Genomic DNA, 24,661 nt, shown 5'->3' with positions numbered 1-24,661 from the left:
CCGCCCCGCCCCCCCCACCGCCCAGGGCGTCCCGCCGACCCCCCGCCGCCGCCGTTACTTTCGCCAACCTTCCCTTCCAGGCCTGCACTGGGAAGCGCGGGTTCGCTCTCCCCAGACGATGGGATCCGGGCCAGGAGGAGACCGTCGCCGCCTCTCGCCGAGCTCTCCTCACTACCGTCGGGACCCCCGTCGCTTCACACCCCCCTCATCGCCTCACACCCCCGCACACCCAGCCTCCCTTCGGGGCGGCTAACCCGCCCGCAGCGGCCACCGGCCATCGCTGCTTGGCCTCGCAGGAACGAGAGGGGGGGCAACGCGCCGCAGGGGGCGGGAGCGCGGCTCCGGGGGGCGTAAGGAGGCAGCGGGCTCTTGCGGGGTGGCACGAAGCAGCGCCCGCTCGCCAAGGCCTCAGGGGCCGCGCTAGCGCGTGCCTCCTCACGGGCAAACCGCACCATCTGCGCGTTCCCGCCACTCGCGTACGTGGCTGGAGGGTGTCTACCTGTTACACCCTTCAGTAACGAGTTTGGTATTTCCCTCTGTTCTCTATTGAGGGATATTATTAAAGGACCGACTGATCAGTGGCTTAGAGGAACTAGAGGCCAGTCACTCTACTCCATAGTTCCAACAGGTGTTTCCCAAAGCTTGGCTCACGCGCCCTCAGGTAAAGCTGGATCCTCTGTCATCTTGTCAATACACGGTAGCACCCACGATTTTGGGATTACACAAATCCTAATCTGTGGAACTAAAAAAGATGATTTTCTACTGGGTTGTGTCCTGTATCCCTTTAACATCGTAACACCTGCTTCCCACATCATGCCTCCTACCTGTCTTTTCTCTTTTCAATAATTTTAATGTAACCATCAGTTTCGTAAGGGGCAGCTGTTGTTTGTCCTTTGCTGTGTGCTAATCAGTTTGCTGGTACACACTGATTAAACTCAGCATTTAGCAGGAGATTTTTTTTTCTTTTGGCTTTAAATAGCTAACCTTTCACTTAGTGGGAGTGAGGGTCTTCTTATGCCCCTCTCTTCAGCTGCTAATTTTCACAAAATCTGTAGGACTTTATGGGACTAGTATTTGCAGGCAGGGAAGAGGGTAGAATGAATTTAGCCAATAGGCTGAAAAGTTGCATCACCACATACAAACAGACAAATAGGAAAGCTGCATAAGCTTCATTTCCTTCAGTAGTGAAAGCAACCTCATCTCAATCATCCAGATAAATGGAAAGTCAGAAAAGCAACAGCACAAAAAGTTGTTTACCGAGTGCTGCAGTGCAGAATTGGGAAAAGAATCTTGACAACCGAATGTGCTGTTCTATCATCTTTCCAAATTGCCTCCATGCCTGCAATCAGACACAATGGACCACTCTAAGTAGAAACAATTTCTGACCATAGACTCATATTGCTTTTCTTTACTCCCTCTTTCACCATTGACAATGTCTGTTCTTCACCTGTGTAATTAGGTTAGGATGAAACTTCAGAACGACCAAATGACACAAAAAGAAGTCACAAGATCAATTATTTACAACTATATGGTAATCCAGGCTTTGAAATTACAATTTACTTACTTTGGGTTTTTACTTCTAGAGAACTCAGAACACCTCAGGCTGTAATAGTGAGGGGACTGAAGGGCAGCATAAGACCATATAAAAGCTTGTTACCTTAAACTGGGGCTATCAAGTATGACTCCGTGATCCATTTGGATACCAACAATATCAAACTACAGTAAATGTGGGTGATTTTTTGCAGTTATTGTATTCCTCTTCTAATTAGTTTGCTTACACAGACTTTCTTGTGAACTCCTCACTCTTGAGTTTCAGTAATGCCTAGTACAAATGGCCATATTGTATGTGGGCTCCCTCCATCACAACAAATACTATTAATATTTTCTGATTTTTTCAAGCCCTTTGTTCTCAGTCCTGGACTCCTTTGCTTAATTTTATTTCCCTATCTGGCTTCATAGTATCTGAAGCACAATACAACTATACCACAAACCAAAATGAGAATTCAAAACAAGAAAAAAAAATGATTGAATTAATATGACGTTTGTCAACTAACCATATGCTGCATCTTATTCTGCTCTCCTTTATGTCTCAGTGTGTATTCTGCAAGTGATCTGGAGATAGAATTTGTAGAGGAGTACCCTGTACAGTCAGTATTAATACACTGGAGAAATAGCAGAAAAAAAGATTAATCTTGTAGTAGCATTTAGGATGGCAAACACATAAGTGTAGGCCTGCCAGCCTAGCATTGATCCTGGGCAGAGTAATTCATTAGTTGATATGGAAGTTTGATTAATCAGAACTAAAGGTGGGTGATACTGTGCGAATCAAATAGGCAAACAGAAACAAGATCTTGTAGCATTAATTTGATAGCATTTATCCGTACAATCAATAGAAAGTTCTGATAAAGACATTACTGCTGACTTCTTAGAACTTCTGTAGATAACTGACTTGGGCCCACACAGTACTTTGATGAAGAAACTGGGTGGTATAAAATTAGCACACTCATTATTATAATAGGGACAAAAGAGTCTTGTTAAGATCAAGATATAAACTCCGCTGCTAGGGGATAAATTAGTCAGTTGCTCTATTATAAAGTTTTTTGTAAAATGTTCTGGATCAACACAAGTTATTTGTTTCTTATGATCTTTCTGGTGCTGATATATAGTTTAATAATTTGATTGAGAATCTTGGAATTGTTAATTCACATATTTCCTGATCCTATTTTTCAATACTTAAAACAGCAGTCTTCAATGCTTCAGGAACTCTTGAAGATACTCACTTATGGCCCAGAGATTACTCTGGCTTTTCCTTAAGTATCCTATAGTGAATTGTATCAGCTACAGAGATGATTATATTTATCTAATTTAGATAATATTCTTTTCATATCCTGCTTTGTATGTCTGTTGCCTTCTTAGAATTTTAATTAATAACTTCTGCTTGCAGTATGCCTTTATACCCATTCTTAGACATATGTGTTTGTTCCTCCTTTTTATTGGATTCCTTTTTTGCTTGTTCAAACTTAACAGCTTCCATTGGAGTCAAAGTAGTGTTGTCCTATGATTATCTTTACCTTACATCACATCAGTTTGCCATGATGCTTTTTTTCCCAGTAAGTACCAGCACTATTCTTCAGAATAACTTCCCAGATGATCTAATTTATACATCTGGGGCTTTGAGGATGAGAAAAACTGGCAAAATTCAGTTTATATGGTTAAAAAGAAAACCTAAGTTTCCCCAGAGTCTTTGGATTTCACACAAGAAAACATGTTTTGGAAGCTACTTTAATTGTTGCTTCTTGAGAATTTTCAGTAAGAGTTAATCTTCCTGAAGAACAATTTTTGATATTATACCTTATTTCAGCCTGATGCTTCTCTCTACAAGTTTTTAATTATTGAATATAAATATTGAATAAAAGTCTGAGAATGTTTACTCAGCTTTTTTCCTAAAAATTTCTGAATTATTAACGGAAACATAGTTTGCATGATATTTCTTCCTAGTAAATTCTCATGATGGAATACTCACTACTTCTGTGTTTGGTTTTATCCAGCCTGCTTCAAATTATCTACTGTATAGCACAAATATTTACTGTCTGCTTCAAAATACCTAACACATAGCACAAAGAGTCAGAAGACTCTACCATACCTGTTTAGTATACAGAGCTTCTGTTGTTTGGAACAAAACCATACGTGTCTGATCCCTGGTATCACACAATCTGGCTTCAGTTTCACTGAATGCATAAATTGTACTCTCATTACAAGATCCTCAAATATTTATTGTTCCTGAAGACAGAAAGACTTTCCACTAAAATGTGTTTCTTAATAAGTTTTTACAAGGGTTAAAGTATTTTTTTTTTCCTAAAGGTATTCTTACAAGTTAAACACTAAAGACACAATGTTTACTTCAGAGATTGACATCTTTGTTGTTTCTATTTATGAACCTGGAAGATTGACTAACATAAACATTTTGCAAGAGGTCATTTATGCACCTCCATTGATAGTAATATTTGAGTTTTCATCTTCATAAAGCCTCAGCAGAAATTGGCTAAAAAAAAGGGAATATAGCTACAAAGTCTAGATCTTAACAAGTCTCTTCCTTCATACAAAAAAGGCTTTTTGTTTTGTTTGTGGTTTTTTTTTTTTTTGGTAATATAAGAATCATAGTTTTTAAGCATGATGGAGGGTTGCCCTATGTTGTCCCTATGAGGGTTCATATTTCCAGCAATTTTTTGATGCAATGCTGTTGTGTGTCATGCCATACAGAGGTGAAGAAAAATACAACATTGCTTCACAGGATAAGAGGAACATCCAAAGACAAAAAATGGCTTACTACTACAGAATATAAAAAAATTGAGTTATTTCATATTCCTGTTTTTCAGATAACAGTGCAGGTGAAGCAGCTATGTGTACCCAGCCAGACAAGAGAAAAGTATGTAGAAGCTAAAATTGTATTATAATTCCCAGGGCTACCAAAAGCCTTGTTTAGAACGCTTTTCTTTCCAAGAAAAGCTAAGGCATCCTTTTGTGCTGTCTAATAATACAACAGATATGTGTCATTTAATTGCTTGTATTCATTTTTATCACTAGCGAGAATCTGTAGCTTATTGTAATACATGGTGAAAACATTTAAACATGCACAAATTTTAGTTCTCTTATTCCAAAGGTGTTATTCCAGCTTGTGTTGTCATGCAGCTGTTAAACTTCAGCTTGACCCCTGGCGTTAAGGTTTGAAAAGTTCTTTCCAAACCCTCTAGTGGTGCCTTTCCACGTCTGTAATTTGCCTCTTGCCATAAAACTGCCTGACTAGTATACTCTAATAATGGTAAGAAAAAGCCATTTGCATCCAAAACTGATTTTTTTTTTTTTTTGCAACTAATACATATGCATATTCTGAATCATTGAAAAAAAGCTTTTTCTTCTGTCCAGTCTTTGGTAACACTGTTACATTTGCTAGTTTTAGTTATATACATTTGCTATATTGTTGTTAAAACCAAAATTCAATTAGAGTACTTGAAGGCAGTTTTTGTCCTTCAGCCTCTATATGTAGGACAGCATTTCTGCAGAGTATCCTCTCCTAAGCAGATGCCTCATTCCATGTGTTTGGCTCTTTGGCTAAAGAGCTCTTTGACTTAATCCAAGATGTCTTGTAAATGCATTTTTATTTGTTCAGGGAAGAAGATATAAAATGCTTATAGCTCATTATTGCTCTGCCAAAGACAGCTAAATAATTCATAAGAATGTTTATAGTTTAGTATCCATAGATGCTTATATTTAGTGGATGTAATTTAGCCCTTAAAGGTCATACTTACAGTTAATGGTGGTTTCTTGATTTGTTTTTTCCTAAATAAAATATCAAGGTTCTCCTTTATCTTTTTTCCTCCTAATTGCTTGCTTAATTTGCCTTTGCTTTTCTGCTACATGATAAAGGAAAATATTTCATAGTCTGGACAGTGAGGCAACTTTTATAGCATTTTTAATTATTCTGGAAACATTAATAAGGGGCAACAGTATCAAGGCTTTGTATGTATGTGTTTGTCAAGTGACTAACGCCAAGGGGTTAAATTTTATTTCTTTGAAGTCAGTGTGACAAACTCCTGTTGAACTATGGCAAGAATGTTTTTCAAACCCAAAGATGCCTCTTCCTTTGCTTTTTTTTCCCCCCTCAGTAGTCAGTTTTCTAAACACGAATAATTATTATCATCAGTAACAGTTACATATTAACTTTTTTTTTTTTTTTTTACTCTTAAGAAGGAAAAATAGTCAACAAAGTTAAAAGTGCCTAGAGGAATTTTCACCCTGTCTTTTAAATTGCACATATTAGTATGTTGTAAACATGTGCTGCGAAAAAAGCACACACCTTTCCCGCAGGCAATAGTCGTTCACGTCGTTTGTCTCACGTGTGGTTGGTAAGATGCTACTTGCTCTGTTACAGAAAACAGCTCCGGTGTTTTACTGTGGGAATATTAACATTTTTATTTCCACGAGTATTCCTCATACCTGCCTCTACTTAACAGCTGGGTAAACAGCAGATTACGTTAAGCAGATCACCCGTGTCCTTAACATTTTCTCCCCCAGTAATCGCGCATGACTTTTCTGGAAGTGCATCAGCTATGATTAGGAATGGTTTCGTAGCACACTTCGCCGGCAAAACGCCAGCAGCGATGAGAACAACGGTGCTTTAGAGACTGCCTGGGCGAGCGCTCCGTCCCCGCCTCGCAGGACGGTGCTGGGCGGGCCCGAGCCCTCCCCGGGGCCCCTTCACCCGAGGAAGTCCTGCTGCGCCCCGGCCCGAGGGGACAAACCTTCCTGCAGCCACGCCAGCACCCCAACCTGCCGCGTCCCGCCAAGCAAGGCCCGGAGCCGCTCGGCCGCCATTCCTCCCCCTCCCCTCCCCTCTCCTCTTCCCACCGTCCTGTGCGGCAGCCCGTTCGCGCCCATCCATCGCTCGGCCGATCGGCTGCTCCCCCCTGGCCGCCCGTTGCTAGGCGGGCCCGGCGGCGCGGCCGCGGTTTCCTTACGGCGGGCGGCGGCGGGGGGACGCGGCGGCCCGCTCGTCCCCCCCATGGAGCGGGAGAAGGTGAGGGGCCGCTGCAGAAGCGGCCGGGGGAGCCGGCCGGCGCCCCCCAGGCCTGGCTGCTGCGAACATCGCGCGAAGGGCCGCCCCGCCTCGCCTCGACTCGCCGCGCCGCGCCCCTTTCCGCTGCGCCGGGGTGGCCCTGAGGCGGCGCCGGGGGCTGTGGCAGCGTGGCCCGGCCCGGCTTGGTTTTCTGCTTGGCCTTCCCCTGCTCCCCTCCCGGCCCCTTATGCCTTGGGTGCCTTGGCGCCTGCCAAAACCGACCCCTCAGCCGGCCGCGTCTCGCGTTCCTCGGCGTTGAGTTAGCGGGGGCTTCTGTGGGGACAAGGCAAGGACACAGCCCTAGTGTTTGTTACGCTGGCCCTGAGAACCCCCATAGCACTCCTTGGGCGTTTCAAGTCTCCTTGTTTTGTCAGCGCGCCGGTAGAACTCTCATCCCCATAGCGGTAGTAAGGAAGTCGTTATTCCTCTAGCAGAAGGATGAGGCTGTATCAACCACAGATCTTTCTGCAGAAGAGGATAAGTGGTTTCTGAAAATATCCAAAGCTGTTAACGTTTCAGATTGTAGCTAAAGTACATTTAACAATTGATATTCCGGTAACTGCTAATTGTTGGGGTTTAGTTCTTTAGGAACCCACATAAATTTTGCATGGTGGTGCTAAATTAAGTTTCTAGAGCTCTAAAATAAAGCAATCAAAACCACACGGACATGCTAACATCAACTATTGTGTTACATGTTCACTTGAAAAAGCAGAAGTATCAGATCACTTTTATTACCATTGTATGAATCTGAATTTTAACAGCTAATTAATTTGTGTTTCATGTTGAATAGAAAATGGAGTGGGAAATAGAGTGGCTGGGTAGGGTATGTGAAGTAGTATGTTAGGACCACTCTAAAAACTTTCATTCAGGTATTTCAGTAACCATGGTACATCAATAATCTCTTTACTGAAAAGTGGTGAGTTAGTGAATTGTGATGGAGAGCTAAACTTTGATCTAAAATTTTTGGGGTGCATTGGTATAGGACTGCCAAAGACCCAGAGGCAGTCGTACTAACAGCCACACTGTATGAGAAGGCTTTCTTTTGCTGTTTCTATTCTATCAAATCAGTTCTATCACCCATGCTGTTTACCTATTTGAGGGCTCTCAAATAGGCAACTCATACTGAAACTAAGGAAGATAAATATATGTAAAAAAATAAAGTACTTTTCTCTGGTTTAAAAACTATGGACAGTTTACTGGTTTTCTGTTTCTTTAAAATCATAGTTAAGTGAGTTCTTAACTTAGTTAAAAATTTAATATAAGTTCTGAAAACCTCCAGTCCAGTCTTTCTAGGTAGCGAGTGAAGAAACCCTTCATGATCTCTCTTGAAGAGTTTATCTGAAGTAGCAGGGTCCTTGTTCTGCCAACTTCATAAGGCAACATACTTACTGTTTAGTTTAAAGAACAGCTTCTTAAATGTTAAAAATTTTCATAGCACTTCTTGAGTTCAATAAGTGTGTGGTATTTTATGTCAGCTGATGAGCTCCCCATGCTCTCAGGTGGATGAATTAAATCAAACCCCAGTGTGGTTTAAATAACTAATCTTAATCTGGATTTAAGTGAGTATGTAAAGACTTCTAAAATAGCAAACAGGTGAGAAACTTCAATAAATCCTTTTAAAGTTTATTTTAAACATTTCTTTTTGTGTGTACAATGATTCCTCTACTTACAGAGTGACAGTGGTCTCAAAGGTATTATGTTTCTTTAAACTTTATAAAAGATCTCTTATTTTGTATTTGTTTGTTCTTTGCAAAAGCAGAAAATTAAGTGGGAAATCACCATATATAAAAGCAACACGTTCTAGTGGTGGTGGGAAGATGAAAACTGCAGACCCCAGAAAAGTGGCAGATGCACCTTTCTGGGCACTAAAGAATCATCTCTAAATGTTTGCTGCATGCTTTGGCCTCAGCTTTGAAATAAACCTCAAACCACCTTATCTGATATTGTCTATTTGCTATACTGGTTTTAGGCTATTAACATCATTAACATTCTTTCTTTGATTGCTGATATATGCCCATATATTATCTAAAACCAAAACATAATTACACATATTAAGGATTTTGAATAGGTTACTACTTGAGAGTACAGTACAGCACTCTGTTCTCTTCCCATCCATAACCCTTCCTTCCAGCTTACCCTCACACAAGTTCTGTCGAGTTTCTTAGGCATTGTTAAAACTTCACTGTAGAAAATATTCAACTTTGCTTTTACTTTCTCATCTGACTTTCTGCAGTAATAAATATTTGAACTTTTTTCCCTTTTTTAAGGATCAGAAGAAAATAAAACGTAAAGGGCCCTTTCGTTTTGTTACAAAGGCTGCTTTCTTGGTACTTCAGATCGACTTTAGATGAAATTTACTAGTCCACTACAATCTTCTGTAAAATCGAAGTTTGAAAAGACAGTTCTTTAATGTAGAATAATTTAAAAATTATACTACTAAAATCATGCTTGCATATAATAAATTAGCAAAAAATGGGCACAAAATGTTGAATGATGAGCTGCACCGGTGGAAGAAAAATATCAGTGATTATTTTGCTAATCTTTAGTAACTTTTACCAAGTCTAAATTTGAGAATAAGTGTAGCCTGGTCATGTCATTTTGAATATAGTCATCATCCTTCTGTGAACTAGTTAAAAATATTCAGTAGATTAAAACTCCTCGTTTCCTTTAGTGATCTCAATTTTTTTTTTTTTTTCAGTTTATTTAGCAGCAGCCAAGCATTCAAGGGCAGTAACTCTGCAAATGAAGATAGAAGGAATATAATCTATTTAACTAGGGAAGAGTAGTGAAACAGTGACCATGTGTAGTCTGGTTATTTTCATTATATTTTTACTGTTTTCTTCACTGCTACATACAAATATTTCATATGGCAGTCAACTTATACGTGTGGTCTGAACAATTTTAAAGTATTAAGTGACAGTTGATTGAAAAGTAGTGCCAGCATTTTTTGAGATGCGTGCAATTACTAAACCAGAAGCTGCTTTGGTTCACTTGAAATGTATAGTAATCTAACTATTTTTAACTTTCAGTTTTTAAAAGTCTAACAAAAACGTGTTGTGGCTATGTCAGATCACTGCTGATTAAAAAAAAAAAAAAAAAAAAGAGATTACATTTGTCGTGGTATTTTTGGATTCACTGCTTGCCTGTGTTATTTATTCCCTGAAATATTCTTACAACTGAGTTTGGGGTGGCTCAAATGATACGGCTAAGGGGAAAGTACTGTATTTACTGTTTGCCAGGTGGATGGGTTCTGTGTGTGCTTCTGCAGAAAAGGGATCTGGGGGTCCTGGTGGCCAGAAACTTTAACATAAGTCGTCAGGGTGCTCTTCAGGTGGTTATGGTTAACCACATACTGGTTATATGTGTCACGAAGACCATAGCTAGCAGGTGTAGGGAAGACAATTCTCCTGTCCTCAGCACTTGCAAGGCCCTGTCTGCGATATAATGTTGGGTTTTAAGGCCCCCAGTGCTAAAGAGATTCTAGAGTGAGGCACTGAGGTGACCATGGGGCTTGAGCACTGATGGATGGGGGAAGGAGACTAAGGAGCTGTTCAGGCTAGAGAAAAGAAAACTAAGACGGGATCTAACTGCTGTCTTCAAGTATCTAAAGAGGATCTGTGGAAAAGATGGAGCCAAATTCTTCTCTGAGATGTACGGTGAGAGGACAGAAGGTAGTGGCCCTAACTATCAGCAGGGGAAATTATGACTTGGTATAAGGAAAACATTTTTAATTGAGAGTGGTCAAACCCAAGAATGAGGTTGCCCAGAAAAACTCCAACCTCAAAGATACTAAAACCTCACCTAAATAAGTCCCTGATCAGGACTTTGAAGTTAGATCTAATAGAGTGGGAGTTTGAACCTAGAGACATTGATACATTGATTGCTTTGCAAAAGTGGCCTGACTCTGTGTACCCAATTGGTCTATTACTGGAAGACCAATTTAAGTCTTTCTTGAAGGGCCACGCTGTTATCCACCGTAGGCACTGACCTCGGCGTTGGTCACCACGTGTATACAGAGCTGGGTAGCCCAGCAGACGTCTGAGCTTTGGGCCTCTTCCAGGTCCATTCAGATGAGGTACGCTGTAAGCATGTACATTAGGGCAAAATCAAATTAATGTTTACATTGCAAAATTCAGTGGTACTTGCCATATGTATAACTTGATCCTTTCCTTTGAAAAACTTTTCAGTGTTAAATGATTTACTTCTCCCTGCAAATTGCTTACTCAGTCTTTTGCTATCTTTTCTGTTCTAGAGAAGAACCAAAGAAGATACTTGGAAATCAGAAGAACTTAGAAAACATCTTAGGGTGATTTTATTTAATTTCTACTAGTTTTGATGTTAAGTTACCTTACAGCAGTGGAATTTATTTGTGGTCTAAACATAAAGGGTTGACTGCCTATTCTACTAGCCAGACTGCCTTGGGGCATCCATAACAGTTCTTTAAGGCTTTTTGGCACACCAGGCACTTCAAATGTGCATCACTGAATACAAACAGTACAGCTCTTTAATGTGTAGCTGCTCACTTCCTTGCCACAACTGACTGTTCTGGAATCTGTCTAGTCCAAGGGTGTCCAGAGGCTGGCCCACTCAAGTGTTTCTAGCTACACAAGTCATATAAGATTACTCCACAGATTTCTTAATTAGGTAAATGGAAAAAATACCATTGTTATGGTAATCACACAGCACACAATGGGGTCTGGTTTGCTGGCTACCCAAATCCAAGTTACAGCTCTGCTTTATATATACTTATTCACTTTCCTAAATATATATTATGTAATATAATTGTTGTCATCATCTATCATGTTTATCATGCACCTTTAAACTGGTTAATTACTTTATCTGCTGGTCAAATAGGCATTCAGGCTCCGGTCAGCTACATCATTGATATTCATATTAGTTCTGTGCTATATGTTTTTAAAAGCTGTTTTCCAAGACGCATCTTATTTTTTATGTCTTGTGCAGATCTTCATTAGTGCTTTGATAAACTAAAGCATGTTACTTGTTAATCTGTTACCTAGCTTTCTATAAATTATATTTCAAAGCTTCTCATTATTTCAGTGCCAGTGCTACAGTATAAGTACTTTGTATTTTTTAGACATTCAGTAACATTTCCACTACTTCCATGTGGGCTAAAGCAAACAAATACGAGTTGAAGTGCTTTAGTTTCAACAGAAGTGGTGATGTTGAACTTTCATTTCTGTGAAACAGATGGATAAAGTTTAATTCGCTTTACTCATCGACTATAATAAAAGCAAGTTCTGTTTGTTCTGCAGTGAGTAAATAGCTGAAATTGTGGATGTAGTGAAATCATTGGGAGTTGTGCTACTTGCTTCAGGAAGGTTAAAACATAATCTCTTGTGACTTGTGAAAAATATAAGAATAGTTTCATCCTCAAGGGATCTAGGCCCAAAACTTTTACAGCTTTTATATGCTGCTTTCTGTTTAAGTAAAAGGTGATCTTTTATTCTAAGGGCAGCTGCAGGATGTACAGTTATCTATCATTATTGTTTATATCTGCAACATGTTTTACAAGATGGCACAGTTTCTGTCTACATGAGCTAACAGCTTTAAGATGCTTAGTTAATTTTTCAACCTAGCTCTAAACAGAATGCACAGTTCCACATTAAATTTTCTTTCTCTACCAAATTCTTTTCAAATACATTGAAAATGCAGCTTCTTATTTATTGAATTTATTAGTTCTTTTTACAATAAGTACAGACATAATGTTAGTAATTTTAAAAAATAAGCCTAGAAGTGTATCAGCATTTTAATACAGTTTGGGGAATTAATTTAATAGTTAGCAATCCACTAATTGGTTTTTGGTCTGTTTTTTTTTTTTTTTATTTTTTACTTTCTTCACGTGAATATACTATATTAAAACAGATTGCTGAATAATAATTTTTTTTTTTTTTTTTTTTTGGATTTCAGGCATCACAACCAGGTAGTCAAAATGAGGACCAAAAGCACAGAGAAAATAAACTGAAAAGAGAGATGTCTGTTTATGACACAGACACTCATAAACATGAACGCAAAGACAGAGGGAAGAGCAAGGAAAGAACAAGAGAGAGAGAGAGATTTAAATCTGGTGAAAGAGACAGGGATAAAATGGGAGAGAGAGAAAGGGGAAAAGAGCACCAGAGCGAAGGAGACCGAGAGAGATACAAAGACAAGCTTCAAGAGCCAAGTGTGGAGAAGAAAAGATACAGTGTACCGAAAGATAGGGAGAGTGATAGAGAACAAGACAAAAAGCGTAAGAGTCATGAGATAAAGCAAATAGATACACAAAATAATCTGAAATCATTTGAAGGAAGAGATAAAGAACATCACAGAAGAAGAGAAAGCAAGCATCATTTGGGTAGGTTGCTTTGGGTTGCTGTTGTACTTTGAAATATTTTATATTTAGATAGAAATACTCTGAAACCATACCCCTTCTGTACAGAGAGGATAAAGACAGGCAGATGTGAGTACCTACTGAAACATATATCTTTACAGAATCTTCTGGTAACCTAGTTTTATTTTGGTGCTTTCAAAATTTTTTGATGCTTGTTTCCCTTCCTCTGAAGAGAGGGTGAATGTCACTGTTTTTGCTGGTCAGTTGACTTGAAGAGATTAAGTACCTTCTTGCCTAGATGTTCTCTCCTGAGTGATCTATCTGAATCCCCAAGTTGTAGGGTGATTGCTGAAGTTAGTGGTATGTGTCATTACTCTTGCCATTACACAAGGAAACTGAGAACAGAGGGATTCATTAGGAAAGGAGAAGGAGTAACCAGCTTTGAAGAGAGAATTTAAACAGAATGTAAGTTATTTTTAGAAAGCTCTTATGTTTTAGAAAACTCATGTCACTGAAATACTATTTTCTACATGATAGAGTTAATTATATGCAGAGTTTGAGTATAATCAAATTTGTTCATTAATTTATACATATATTTTCTAGAGGAGGAGAAAACAAGAAACGAAGAGCGAGAAAGAAGACATACAGAAAAGAAGGTACAGGAAGGGAAAGGAATGAAGTGTTTCATAATGAAATAAGATAAAATTGTAGAACAGTGAAGAAACTGCATCATACTACAGTTCCCAAGAAATCCAAGAGATGCATAGATCACTGAGTAAGGTCCTCACAAGTTACAAAATGCACAACAACAAAATATATCTGATCCATTCCATTTTAAGGACATACTTCATTCTTTTTTTAAAAGCAAAAATAAAATCAAATTTGCATAGCAAACAGTGCTTTATTTTTGTACAGCAACATAAAAATTTTCCACCTGACATTTATGTCTTTATTACAAGGATATTAGTAAGTATACATCCCATTTTATGTTAGACCACCTAGTAAACAAATAATTCAGTTGTTGTGTGAAGAATGCATAATCCAAAGAATTCGCTGTAGCAAAATATGTGATGTCCCAGGAGAAATACCAGAATCTCAACTGATAAGATGATTTGAAACTTGCCATCATAGGTGATTTTAAAAAAAGTGGCTGGAAGACCCACCTGGCAGAAAGAGATTAGTTACTTACAAATCCATCATCTAATGGTCAAAATTGGATAGATTTATGAAAATAAAACTGTCTTGGACAACTTTCTAACTCTTTAATGTTATTTTTCTCTTTACAGGTTAATGATACCAAAAAGAGCATTGACAGATTTTTGACTTACAAAGGTGATGAAGGTGAACATGTACACAAGTTACAGAAGGATCAAGAATTGGATAAAGAGGGAAAAAGAAGACACAGAGAAAAAAAAGAACATCCTGTTAGGCCAGGAAAAGAGAAACTTTCAAAAGAAAGAAGTCATAAACATTATGAAAAGGAAGAAAAATATAAATCAGAGAGATCTAAAGAGGGATATTCCCATGGAGACAGAGAAGGGCAACCAGCAGAAGCTAATGAAAGAGTAAAAAGTAGAGAAAAGAAGCATCATCTAAGGGTTAGTATTGTTAAGACTTTAAAACATTACCTTGTAACTTAAATTGTTGATATATCATCACTGATAAGGTGAATAATAAAAATACTAGGATTGCTTTGAAATTTGAAGCAAAAGAGTTGAATAAAATACTACATCTGCATTTAAGTATCCTAACCCAGAGCTGATTCCTTACAATTTTCTACCTTAAATTTCATGGATGCTAGAAATGTCTTTTATTCATAAATTATTGCTATGACTTTTGAAATTTTTAGTAGCATTTTGAAGTGGACATGAGATTAAGCTGGAGAGCCATTAAAATGTATTGACTGCCTTTATAGAAAAAAAAATATTAATTTAATAGTAGCTATTTTCAGTGTTGCCTGTAAAGGGAGCATGGGTATCTATCTCACAAGTAGGAACGTGAGTACAGATCCTTTATTTGTGGGTTTTGCATCTACTTCTGAAACCACAGAATATCTTTTATGTTTCTAATACAGAGCATGATGATATATCCTAGAGACTTAATCAAAACTTTGACATTTTTTACTGGTGTTTATAATATAAGTACTCTTTCTACAAGAATGAGAGAAGAAATATATAGTAATTTGTGATTCTTAAAATCATACAAGTTTTATGGAACATAGAACCATTCAGTTGGTCTAGGGTAGTTTCTGCTGCTGCTTAATGAATGAAGATGTACAAGCTTCTCAAAGAAAAGTTCAGAAATATATTTTCTAGTGAAAATACTAGGCATCTTCAGTGTAGGGGCCCATGACAAACGATTCCTGTAACTGACCTGACCGTCTGCAGCAGAATTTAAAAGTCTTATCAGGAGCTTGCTCAGCATTTGACTTCCTTGGAAATTTACTCAAGTAGCTGTTACAGAATTCATGCACTGATCCTGGTGCTTGTCTCAGAGTTATGTTTCTTTTTCTCATGTTCATGGATAGAGAAAAGCACCTTTATCTTAAACAACCTGTTGATTTGCAAACTTAGGCAAACCTTCACAATACAGAATTTCAAAGTCAAGTCACTGTACTGGGGATTAAAAGTGCCTGAGACTGTTCTCTGTCCCCGGGTCCAGCTGGTGTGAATTGTTGCAGTCCATAATCTCGTTCTTTGAAACAGGCTGGTCAGAGCTCCCTGAGGTGTCAGCCCTTAGTCCCTATCAGTTTTTGAAGCCATGCCTAGGGGTTATTTAGAAAAGTGCTCTGACACAATTTAAGCAGTGTACACTGGGCGCAGAGCATATTTTAAACATTGTTACTGAAATGCTATGTGAAGGTATCCTATAAAAAAGCCGGAATTTACTCTGGTAAAGCATTATAACATTTTGTTAAGCAAAGGAGAAGACTCAGGATCCCTTCTTGTTACCTTTCTGAGATGCACTGCAGAAGGGGATGTAGCCAGACTTCACTCCCAAGTATTTAATATTTTCAGGAGAAGCTCATTTTATATGTATAGCATATCTTTTATGGGTGTTTATTTTCTTTGCTTACCATATCTACAAGGAGGAGATTATTCTGATGTTAGTTCATACACAGAACTTCTTACAATCAATTACTGATAAAAAAACAGTATGTGTCATTGAAATAATTAATTAGAAACCTTTCTTACTGTTTAGTATCACTACTATTAATACACAGTCATATACATATTTCCTTCCAGCAGTTCTCACACATGAATATTGTGACTTCTTTTACAGAACAATGAATACAAAAAAGAGGAGAGGGTTGAAGAAGAAATGAGCCACCAGTGTATAAGGTAAATTCAGAGATTTAAAATAAGAATATACTGTACGGTATCTACTAAGATTCAGTCACCACTAAAACAATAAGAATGAATTCTTGATCTCAGATATCTAGGGTGAATATAATTTTTTTTCACAGGCCCTTTATACAATACTGGAGCAGTTAAAAAAAAAAAAATCTGTGTTTTGCCTCTAAGAGGATTCATATAAAAATATATGTATTTGTATTACATTGATTTTTTTTTTTTCTACCCCAGGATAGGAAGAGTTATTTTGAAGTCCTTGTAAACTATATATGTATTAGTCTGGGCACTTAGTTTGGGAGACAGAAATGTTCTATTGTACCACCTGGAAATTTACTATGCAGTTACCTGGTTACATGTAAGGTTCATGATGAACTGCATAGGACTCTTACATTGTTCATTTTAATGTAAACATCTCTGCTTAGTTCTTACTATGGGTGGTATCTAAACCATTAGATATATATATATAGTAAATTTATTGTTGTATGTTAAAGGGAAACTTGAGGTCATCCTCAGTAGGATCAATAACATTTCAGTATGTTATTTCTAAGTTTTATTGCTAACAAATATAAAATATTACAGAAGTTCTCTATATATTCTGGTTCTCTGCATTCTTTAATGTTTCGGCCATGTGAAATTCCAATACAACTTCCAGAAGTATAACTCTCCAGGTTTGTTGTCAGTCACAATTCTCATTCTTAAACTCTAGTTTAGCTTCCTAGCTAAATAAAAGACTGGCATGCTGGCTTCTGGGGACACTCATAGAGATAGTGAAGTCACTGCCACTATTGGCTAAGTATTACTACTGTTTCTTAAGCATGGAACAGATCACTTTAGGTGTAGTGAATTTGTCATTGTGGAAGTGTATCCTGTACAAAAGAAAAAAATGAAATATTTCAGAATAGGTAAGTTGGAATGCTTCCTAGCAGTAGCACTCAACTGTGTCAAACAGTGCCAAATATACAGGTTATATTTTGAAGCTGCTGCTGATGGAGTGTTGTGGGGGAGTCACTGCTTGTGCATAGCTGGGAAAAAGGAGTTAGCCGTTTCTGAATGGCAAGGAAGGCAATATGGTTTATTGGGATGTCCCAAAACCTTGGTTCAGCCTCAAGCAGTCAGTGTTGAATCATTCTGATTTGTTATGAGAGGATTCAGACAAATTTTAATTTTTATTGTTGCCTTTCGTATGTTTGTCAGTCCCAACAGCAGTATATATGAATACCCTCCTACTTAGAAAGTCAGAACATTCTCTTCTTGAAGTCCAATACTCTACTTACAAAATAATCAATTAAGTTATTAAGGAGCAGAGCTGGTTGTTGATATTCTCCTGCTCTTTAACCCTGATTGTACTGTCCACATAAAGAAACCCCTTGAACAAAAGACCGGGTTTGAATGTCAGTGTGTGATTTATGGCTTTAGAGCACTACACGAACCTGACCTTGATCTCCAGTTTGCTGCAGATATTAATACATCTAATAGATGTGTGGGCTCAGTATGTTTTTTTCTTCCTTACTTTTTCTTCTGTTTTGATGCAATTATACGCATTACATTTGGACAAGGTTTTTGCAGTTCTTAACTGATTAATCACTTGGCTGTTTTATTATCATTTTGTATCATAAATAGAGATCTATAAAAGTATTTGTAGAAGTATTTCAGTATATTGGAAATTTCTAAGTATTTTTTCCTTTTCAGGAAAAAAGACCTATTTTTTTCCTGAAACAAACAAAAAAACCCCCAGAAAACAGAACCAAACCCAAACTAGTGCTTTCTTCTGAGTCAACTAATAAAATTTATGTTCTTTTTTTCAGTAGGACTGTAAAAGAAAAAGGAAAACTCATTGAAAAAGAGGAAAGGGAGACAAGACAAGAGGTAAAACTATTTGGTTTTAAAACTTGGAATGTTGTGTTTTTCTTGGGATTAAGAACAATTATGTATTTCAATATGATGCTATTCTATGATAAGATTTATGTGTATTGGTCTTCAGGTGTCTCCTAACCTCTCTTTCTGTATACAGCATTAGAAAATTGATTTATTATGTATACATTTGTTAAACATTTAAAGTAGACATCTGTTCAACTGTATTTCAGTATATTCTATGCTTAAAAAAATAATTCTCAATACGTGAGAAGAATTCGGATGTGTAATACATATCATCTACAAATCATCTACATGTACCTGAAGTATATTATTTTCTTTCTATAAACAGCAGGCATAGGCAAATAATATGTGATGTAAACCAAGTAAAGTGCATCTAGCAATGTAATTCATATATATGTCTTAAAGCAGTTGACATAAGAGGGAAGTATTTTTATATGTTTAAATGGACAAATGCAGACAAAATCAATTTTTCGGCAAGTCTGAAGTGCAAGCTGTATAGATTTGGGTTTATTTGGACCAGTCTATGCAGATGCAGCCTAACTTTACCATAAAAAAGTTTTAAAATATTTTGTCATATTTTCAACCGTTTGCTATCATTCCCCAAAATCGAAATTCTGTTTTGGAATGTTGTAGGATTATGGTCCTGATCTAAAAAAAAAAAAAAAGTAGTAGTACCTAGTGAAGACTAGGTTCCATATTCTCATGTTATGGGCAGTCACATATCTTTCAGCCATGTATCTTTCAAAACCATGCTAACTTTTATTAAAACCTGGCCATTTTCATGAGAGAAATACTTCTCTTTCAAGGATGTGCTAAGACCTCTGTTATTCTTTTCTTCTAATTTCCAGTAAGTTTCCATTATTCTTGCTTTAGTGCTAGCATTTAGCTCAAATGTTTTTCTAGGGTTTTCTTCCCCTAATGAGCTTATAGAAAGCATGTTTGTCTCTTCTCTGACTTAATTTTGCTGATCTATACAAGCCAAATTCTTCATTCCTGTCATCATTCTAGCAGCTGTCACTTTGTTTCAATTTGCAGTAATTTCTCTTGAATACAAGTGACCAGAGTTGAACACAGTAGTGAATGTGAATTTTCATCTGTGCCTTGTGTAATACTGTACATGACATAAATACTTATCTGTTCCTGAAAGAAGTAGATTTCTGACCTATTCTTAGATTTAGTCTGCACAGCTTTTACCACTATGGCCAGTGGTCATCCTGGATCAACTGATATGTTCAAACTATTCTCTTCCTCTATTGATTCCAACAGCTGAGGTTACAGGTAGAAGCTGGCATGGATGCTAATCTTTAAGGCACAGATTCAGCTCACCTTTAGGTGTGAATTGACTGTGGTGAGGACCTAAATTTCCTTTGTAGTTTGTGGAGAGAGATGGGCAGTTCAGTCCTTTTCTATTCAGACTCCTTTTCCATTATCTTGCCTGTCTTCATTGGCAATAGGAAGCAGCCTAGGAGGGTGAGATCCCTACTTAAGGCCTGCCCTAACAAGAGTGATTAAATCAAATTCCATGAGCATCATGGTTTAACCCCAGCTGGCAATTAAGTGCCACACAACCACTCACTCACTCCTCCCCCCACGCCCCAGTGGGATGAGGGTGAGAGTCAGGGAAAAAAGTGAAACTCATAGGTTGAGTTAAAGACAGTTTAATAGGACAGAAAAGGAAGAGAAAATAATAATAATAGAATATACAAAACAAGTGATGCACAGTACAATTGCTAACCACCCACTGACCAGTGCCCAGGCAATCCCCGAGCCACGGTGCCCCCTGGCTAACTTCCCCCCAGTTTATATACTGGGCATGATGTCATATGATGTGGAATATTGCTTTGGCTCAGTTTCATCAACTGTCCTGTCATGTGACCCCTCCCAGCTTCTTGTGCACCCTCAGCCTCCACCGGCAGGGCAGTATGAGAAGCTGAAAAGTCCTTGATGTAGTATGAACACTGCTTGGCAACAGCTAAAACATCTGTGTATTATCAGCATGATTCTCATCTTAAATCCAAACCACAGCGCTATACCAGCTGTTAGGATGAAAATTAACTTTATTCCAGCCAAAACCAGGACACATGGTTATGCTGTTGAATTTCTTCATTTTGTTGCTCCAAATGCCACAGTCATCCAGGTATTCCAGCAGGATTTCCTAATCCTGCTTGGTATTGACAATGTATTCTCCATGTATTCTTTAAAGTAGGAACCTATCTGTGATAGGATGATCCTAATCTCCTATGAGAATGCAGGAGGTTCTTACAAGGACGGTAAGATTTTGACAACTACTGACTGCTGGAAGTTTTTAGTGTGTAAAAGCTACAAGTATGACATGCGAAGTTATAAACATTTATGTGTTATTAATAAAAATGACAACTCCGTAGGCATATTCAGAGATTAGTAGAGCAAGGTAATAATGACTATAACCATTTTTATGGGTGTAATACTACCTGTATCTGACTAAATGGAATAAGGATTTTTAAGAAATTCAGTATGAATTAGTCACTGCTGGGTATCTGCAACCTTGCAGGCAGAACAAATTGTGGGAGTTTTGCCCAGTTTTGGCTAGTTTTGCCCAGATAGACAACCTGACTAATATAATTTACTCTTGATCCAAAGATTGATCTGAGCAATGACAAAAAGTGGCATCCAGAACAACTGACGTACTGTAGTCTTAGTTCTAGGAGTCAGATGACTCTGAAAAGTAAGGTATCCATAGAAGCGGTTTACTACTATATAATGTCCCTAATACTTTTGAAAGTACTACATTCTGTAAAACTAGGTTGTTCTAGCTCTTGAAGAGTTGTGAAAGGATCAAAAGTGTGCCTAACTTGGCATTTGATTATCAGCTGCTATTCTTTGGTTGTAAATGTAGAAGCAGGTAATAATAGGTGTGCTGTTATGCTGGATAATTTTCATAAAACCTCACATTTATTGCCATTTTGAAATCTGTAACACATGGATAATTTAGTCTTTGACTGTGAAGAGGCTGTTGAAGGAAAAGTCTGACTAAAGATTGGATACATCAGTGAGTCATTTTAAGCTTTATGTTTTTTTGCGAGTACGTGTTGAGGTAACTAAATGGCATTATTTTAATCAAGTTCAATAAGCTAGAGAAAGGCAATTTCTTTGAAGTTATTTCAGGGATGCCATAAATCTTATTCCATGTAAATACAGTAGAGGATTCAATGTTAAGAAAACTATTTATAAATAAAAGTGTCTATTTTCCTGTTGTATCCATGTCTGTTTTCTGGTTCCAATATCTGCACAATTTTATTAACAGACTGAATCCCCCAGTATAATTTAGGTATAGGGATAATTTTGTCTGATCTTTGAAAAAGTACAACAGATTTATTTTGTTATTACACCATCATAAGAGTATACTATTGAAATTATAGGCAACACGGCAATTTTTATGTCTTTTTCAGTAAAAATACTGATGGGAAAACAGTTGATCTTCCCAATATAGGGTTGAGATCTGTTCTGTCTTCCTGTGTTAATATTTGACGTCAGTAATTATCACTTAATGCACTTTTATTTATATTTCTAAAGTGAATTTGTTGTATGTTTGCTTGAAAATGTAGAAACATCTGAGAACTACTGTTCATCTATCTTTATACTAAGATTTGGCAGATAAAGATTTAATTTTTTTTGTAAGATTACTCAACTGTTTCACCTATTTTTCTTATTTAGGAAATGAAAGATACACGCATCTATAATTTGGACATGGAGTTTGATAACTTTTCAGCAAATTATGAAGATGATTTTGAAGTAAGTAAATGCATTCAATTGTCCTTTTGAAGTAATTCTCAAGTATCAAAATAGTGATTAACTTTATTCACAGAAATAAAAATTGGCAGGATATTACACGGTTTTTACTTATTCTTTCTTGGTGACAGTGACCTTAACTTGGCTAATGCTAGAAAAAAAAAAAAAATGTTATGTAGAAACTCTCTACTATATATTTAGTTATTTTCTTTGGGGGTTGGGAACCAACTCTTCTTTAGAGCTGAAGTGTTCAAAAGATGCTTTTTCTGTCTTCCTGGATTTCAATTATTGAAATGATTTTATGTGAAAAATGCTGAATTTTTAAAATATTCATTTGCATAGGAAAAAGAAGCCTCATTGTTTTTCATTGCAAAAATGTAATAGAAAAAAGTATTGACACACAGCAGTCTCTTCACTAATTTGTTTAATGGAACTCTCTTTTAGCTCTTTTTGGTTTATTTTAAAGTTATCAAGATAGAAGAATGTGTTGAATGTGATTTCATTTCTAGCTGAACCAGCTACATCTTTGTCAGCTAAGTTAGAATTCATCTCCACTTAGGAGTGATCTCTGCTGTTGAGCTGTTCACTATAGTATCCCTTTGCCATTCACCAGAGAGAAAAGAACACGTTTAAGACTTGTTCATATAATTTGTGTTAGGTGATTATTTTAGCTTGAGGTGAATTGTCTTAGTTAAGAGAATTATTAAAGTTATGAGCCTTATGCATGGACTTGCAAATAGATAGTGTGGTAGTTTAGTAAATTTGAGCCTGCCATTGAAGGGCAGCTTGAATTAAAACTATCAGACAACTTTATACATCTATAAAGCATTTATGCCACTGAACACTGTAATTTCTTTAAAGAATACATAATTCACCCAAACAGACAGTTCCTACTTTAGGATATTAAAAAAAATACCTATTTGGGGCATTAAATAACACTGTGGGATTGTCTTCTCTTGATTAAAATTACTGCACAATCAAGACATGGCATTTCCTTTCTGTTAAACAGTTATTTTAAAATGCTTTTTAGTCAGATTTATAGCCATCTGTATGAGAATTTTATTTTTACTTTGACAGCATTTTATAAATTCTTAAAAAGATCTTGAAAAATACATCTATAATACATGTTTATTAGTTATGGAAAGTCCTGTTACTTTTAAAGGATTATGAAGATGATTTTGATGAAGAGAAAAGTGGTGAAGAAAAAGATGCAGAAGAAAACCTAGGAGAGATTCAGTTTTCCAAAACATCAGAAATTGAAGAAATTCAAAGAGCAATTAGTGCAGAAAATGATAGAATTTGTACTTCACTGCCAAAGAATATTGAAAATGAAAAAAAGGAACAAGTCAAGGGTATGTGACTAGATACCAGTCTTTTTTTATTAAATTTATGAGTAACATATACAACTTATGAGTAAACAGGTCGCTTTTTCTAGAAGTCTGCCTAGAGGCAGAAATCTGGTCCTCTGGATGAGTCACTTAGGTTTGTGGGTAAGTACTGTAACTTCCACATTGCTAAAGAATGATTCAGAAGCATTACTAATCATTGAAAATGTGAAGTATAAAAATTTACAGACTGACATTTAGTATCTCTTATTTTGGGTAAGAAGAGGATATGAGAGTCTGGATTTTGAAAACTGGAGGAGTGCTAGAACAGTTTGGGGCTTCCGGTGACATTAATTCGCCTTTTTCTTTTAAGCAAAGTTGAAGTCACTGCTCTGGGTGGGAAGGCGAGAGAAATACAGATAAATATATTGTTCTATATCACTTCTAAAATGCAGGTTTTTTTCTGAAATGTGGCTATGGAATTGTCTTGTATTCAGCCAATTCAACTGATATCTGTGAGTGCCAGATCTAGTTATTTAACTAACTATAGCTGTTATGAATGGCTCATGTGAATGGCAGTATAGAATCATTGTACAAGAGAATCTTAAACAGCTTTTTACTCTGATTGGTACAGTCACAGAAGAATAGCATGGAGTTTCTGTAAGTCTTCATAGTATCAATAAATTTTCAGTTAAGTAGTCATTGCAAGTCAGAACCAGTGTGCTGTAATATGAACTTTTTGCTGCAGAAGAATTATGCAATTACTATTTTTCCAATAAACAATACAGAATCAATAAAAGAATTCCAATAATGCTATAGATCTAATGAACAGGATGGGATTCTAATAGAGTTAGATTTAAAATTCTGAATTGTATCACTTCATGCTTTATTGTAAATTACACAATGCTCTCTTTTTTTATGAAGTTTTGATCTTATTTGATTAAAATGGTTGTTGATCCTTCTGACAATGACTTTTAGAAGTTTCAAAGCATTTTACGAGTATTATCTGGAAAGACAGTCTTCCTTTGAGGAAGTGAAACACCATTGGTCCTGACTGGAAGCTGGATATTAAGGTCAATTAGCTACCACCTAGCCAGGAAAGGGAGTAAAATCAACACGACATCAGATACTGTAGTTGTTCCATTAACCGTGACTCTTAAAGCAACAGTTTTCAATATTTTGCTTATTCATCTAAGGGCATCAGTTAAGCTTGTATTGGTGAGGTTCGCTAATAGCTGTAGTGATGAATTCTTATTTAGAGGTCTAGCACGCACATGGTACAGTCTGTATGAATTTAATACAATTTTTAGAATTGGTCACAGAGCATTTTACTGTACACAGGGGGAACTCCTGCTAATGGCAGGAGAAGAAGAGAGGCACTGTCTGCATCAGTCTT

At 37.1% G+C, this 24,661-nt stretch overlaps 2 protein-coding genes across 3 annotated transcripts in view; one reads left to right on the top strand and one right to left on the bottom strand.

Annotated features, from left to right (window-relative positions):
• The window catches only part of ESYT2 (extended synaptotagmin 2), an 86,299-nt gene extending 86,204 nt beyond the window's left edge, over positions 1-95 (bottom strand). Inside the window, exon 1 of the mRNA XM_042801896.1 lies at positions 69-95. The gene's annotated coding sequence lies outside the window, so the exon portion shown is untranslated. The remainder of the gene's footprint in view (positions 1-68) is intronic.
• A 5,880-nt stretch (positions 96-5,975) lies between these two features.
• DYNC2I1 (dynein 2 intermediate chain 1) overlaps positions 5,976-24,661 on the top strand; it is a 36,923-nt gene continuing 18,237 nt past the window's right edge. The window contains exons 1-9 of one of the 2 annotated variants that reach the window (XM_042802041.1): positions 5,976-6,574; positions 10,866-10,919; positions 12,542-12,968; positions 13,548-13,600; positions 14,231-14,542; positions 16,227-16,285; positions 18,103-18,163; positions 21,866-21,943; positions 23,103-23,292. In XM_042802041.1, the coding sequence (XP_042657975.1) occupies positions 6,560-6,574; positions 10,866-10,919; positions 12,542-12,968; positions 13,548-13,600; positions 14,231-14,542; positions 16,227-16,285; positions 18,103-18,163; positions 21,866-21,943; positions 23,103-23,292 (1,249 nt within the window). In that variant the 5' untranslated portion in view covers positions 5,976-6,559. The remainder of the gene's footprint in view (positions 6,575-10,865; positions 10,920-12,541; positions 12,969-13,547; positions 13,601-14,230; positions 14,543-16,226; positions 16,286-18,102; positions 18,164-21,865; positions 21,944-23,102; positions 23,293-24,661) is intronic. The other variant, XM_042802043.1, reaches the window with a different exon arrangement.

This window comes from Tyto alba, unplaced genomic scaffold (genome assembly GCF_018691265.1).
Source record: "Tyto alba isolate M040663 unplaced genomic scaffold, T.alba_DEE_v4.0 Super-Scaffold_38, whole genome shotgun sequence".
NCBI lineage: Eukaryota > Metazoa > Chordata > Aves > Strigiformes > Tytonidae > Tyto > Tyto alba.
Note: the sequence above shows the minus strand (reverse complement) of the source record. Positions and strands in the feature narration are given on the sequence as shown.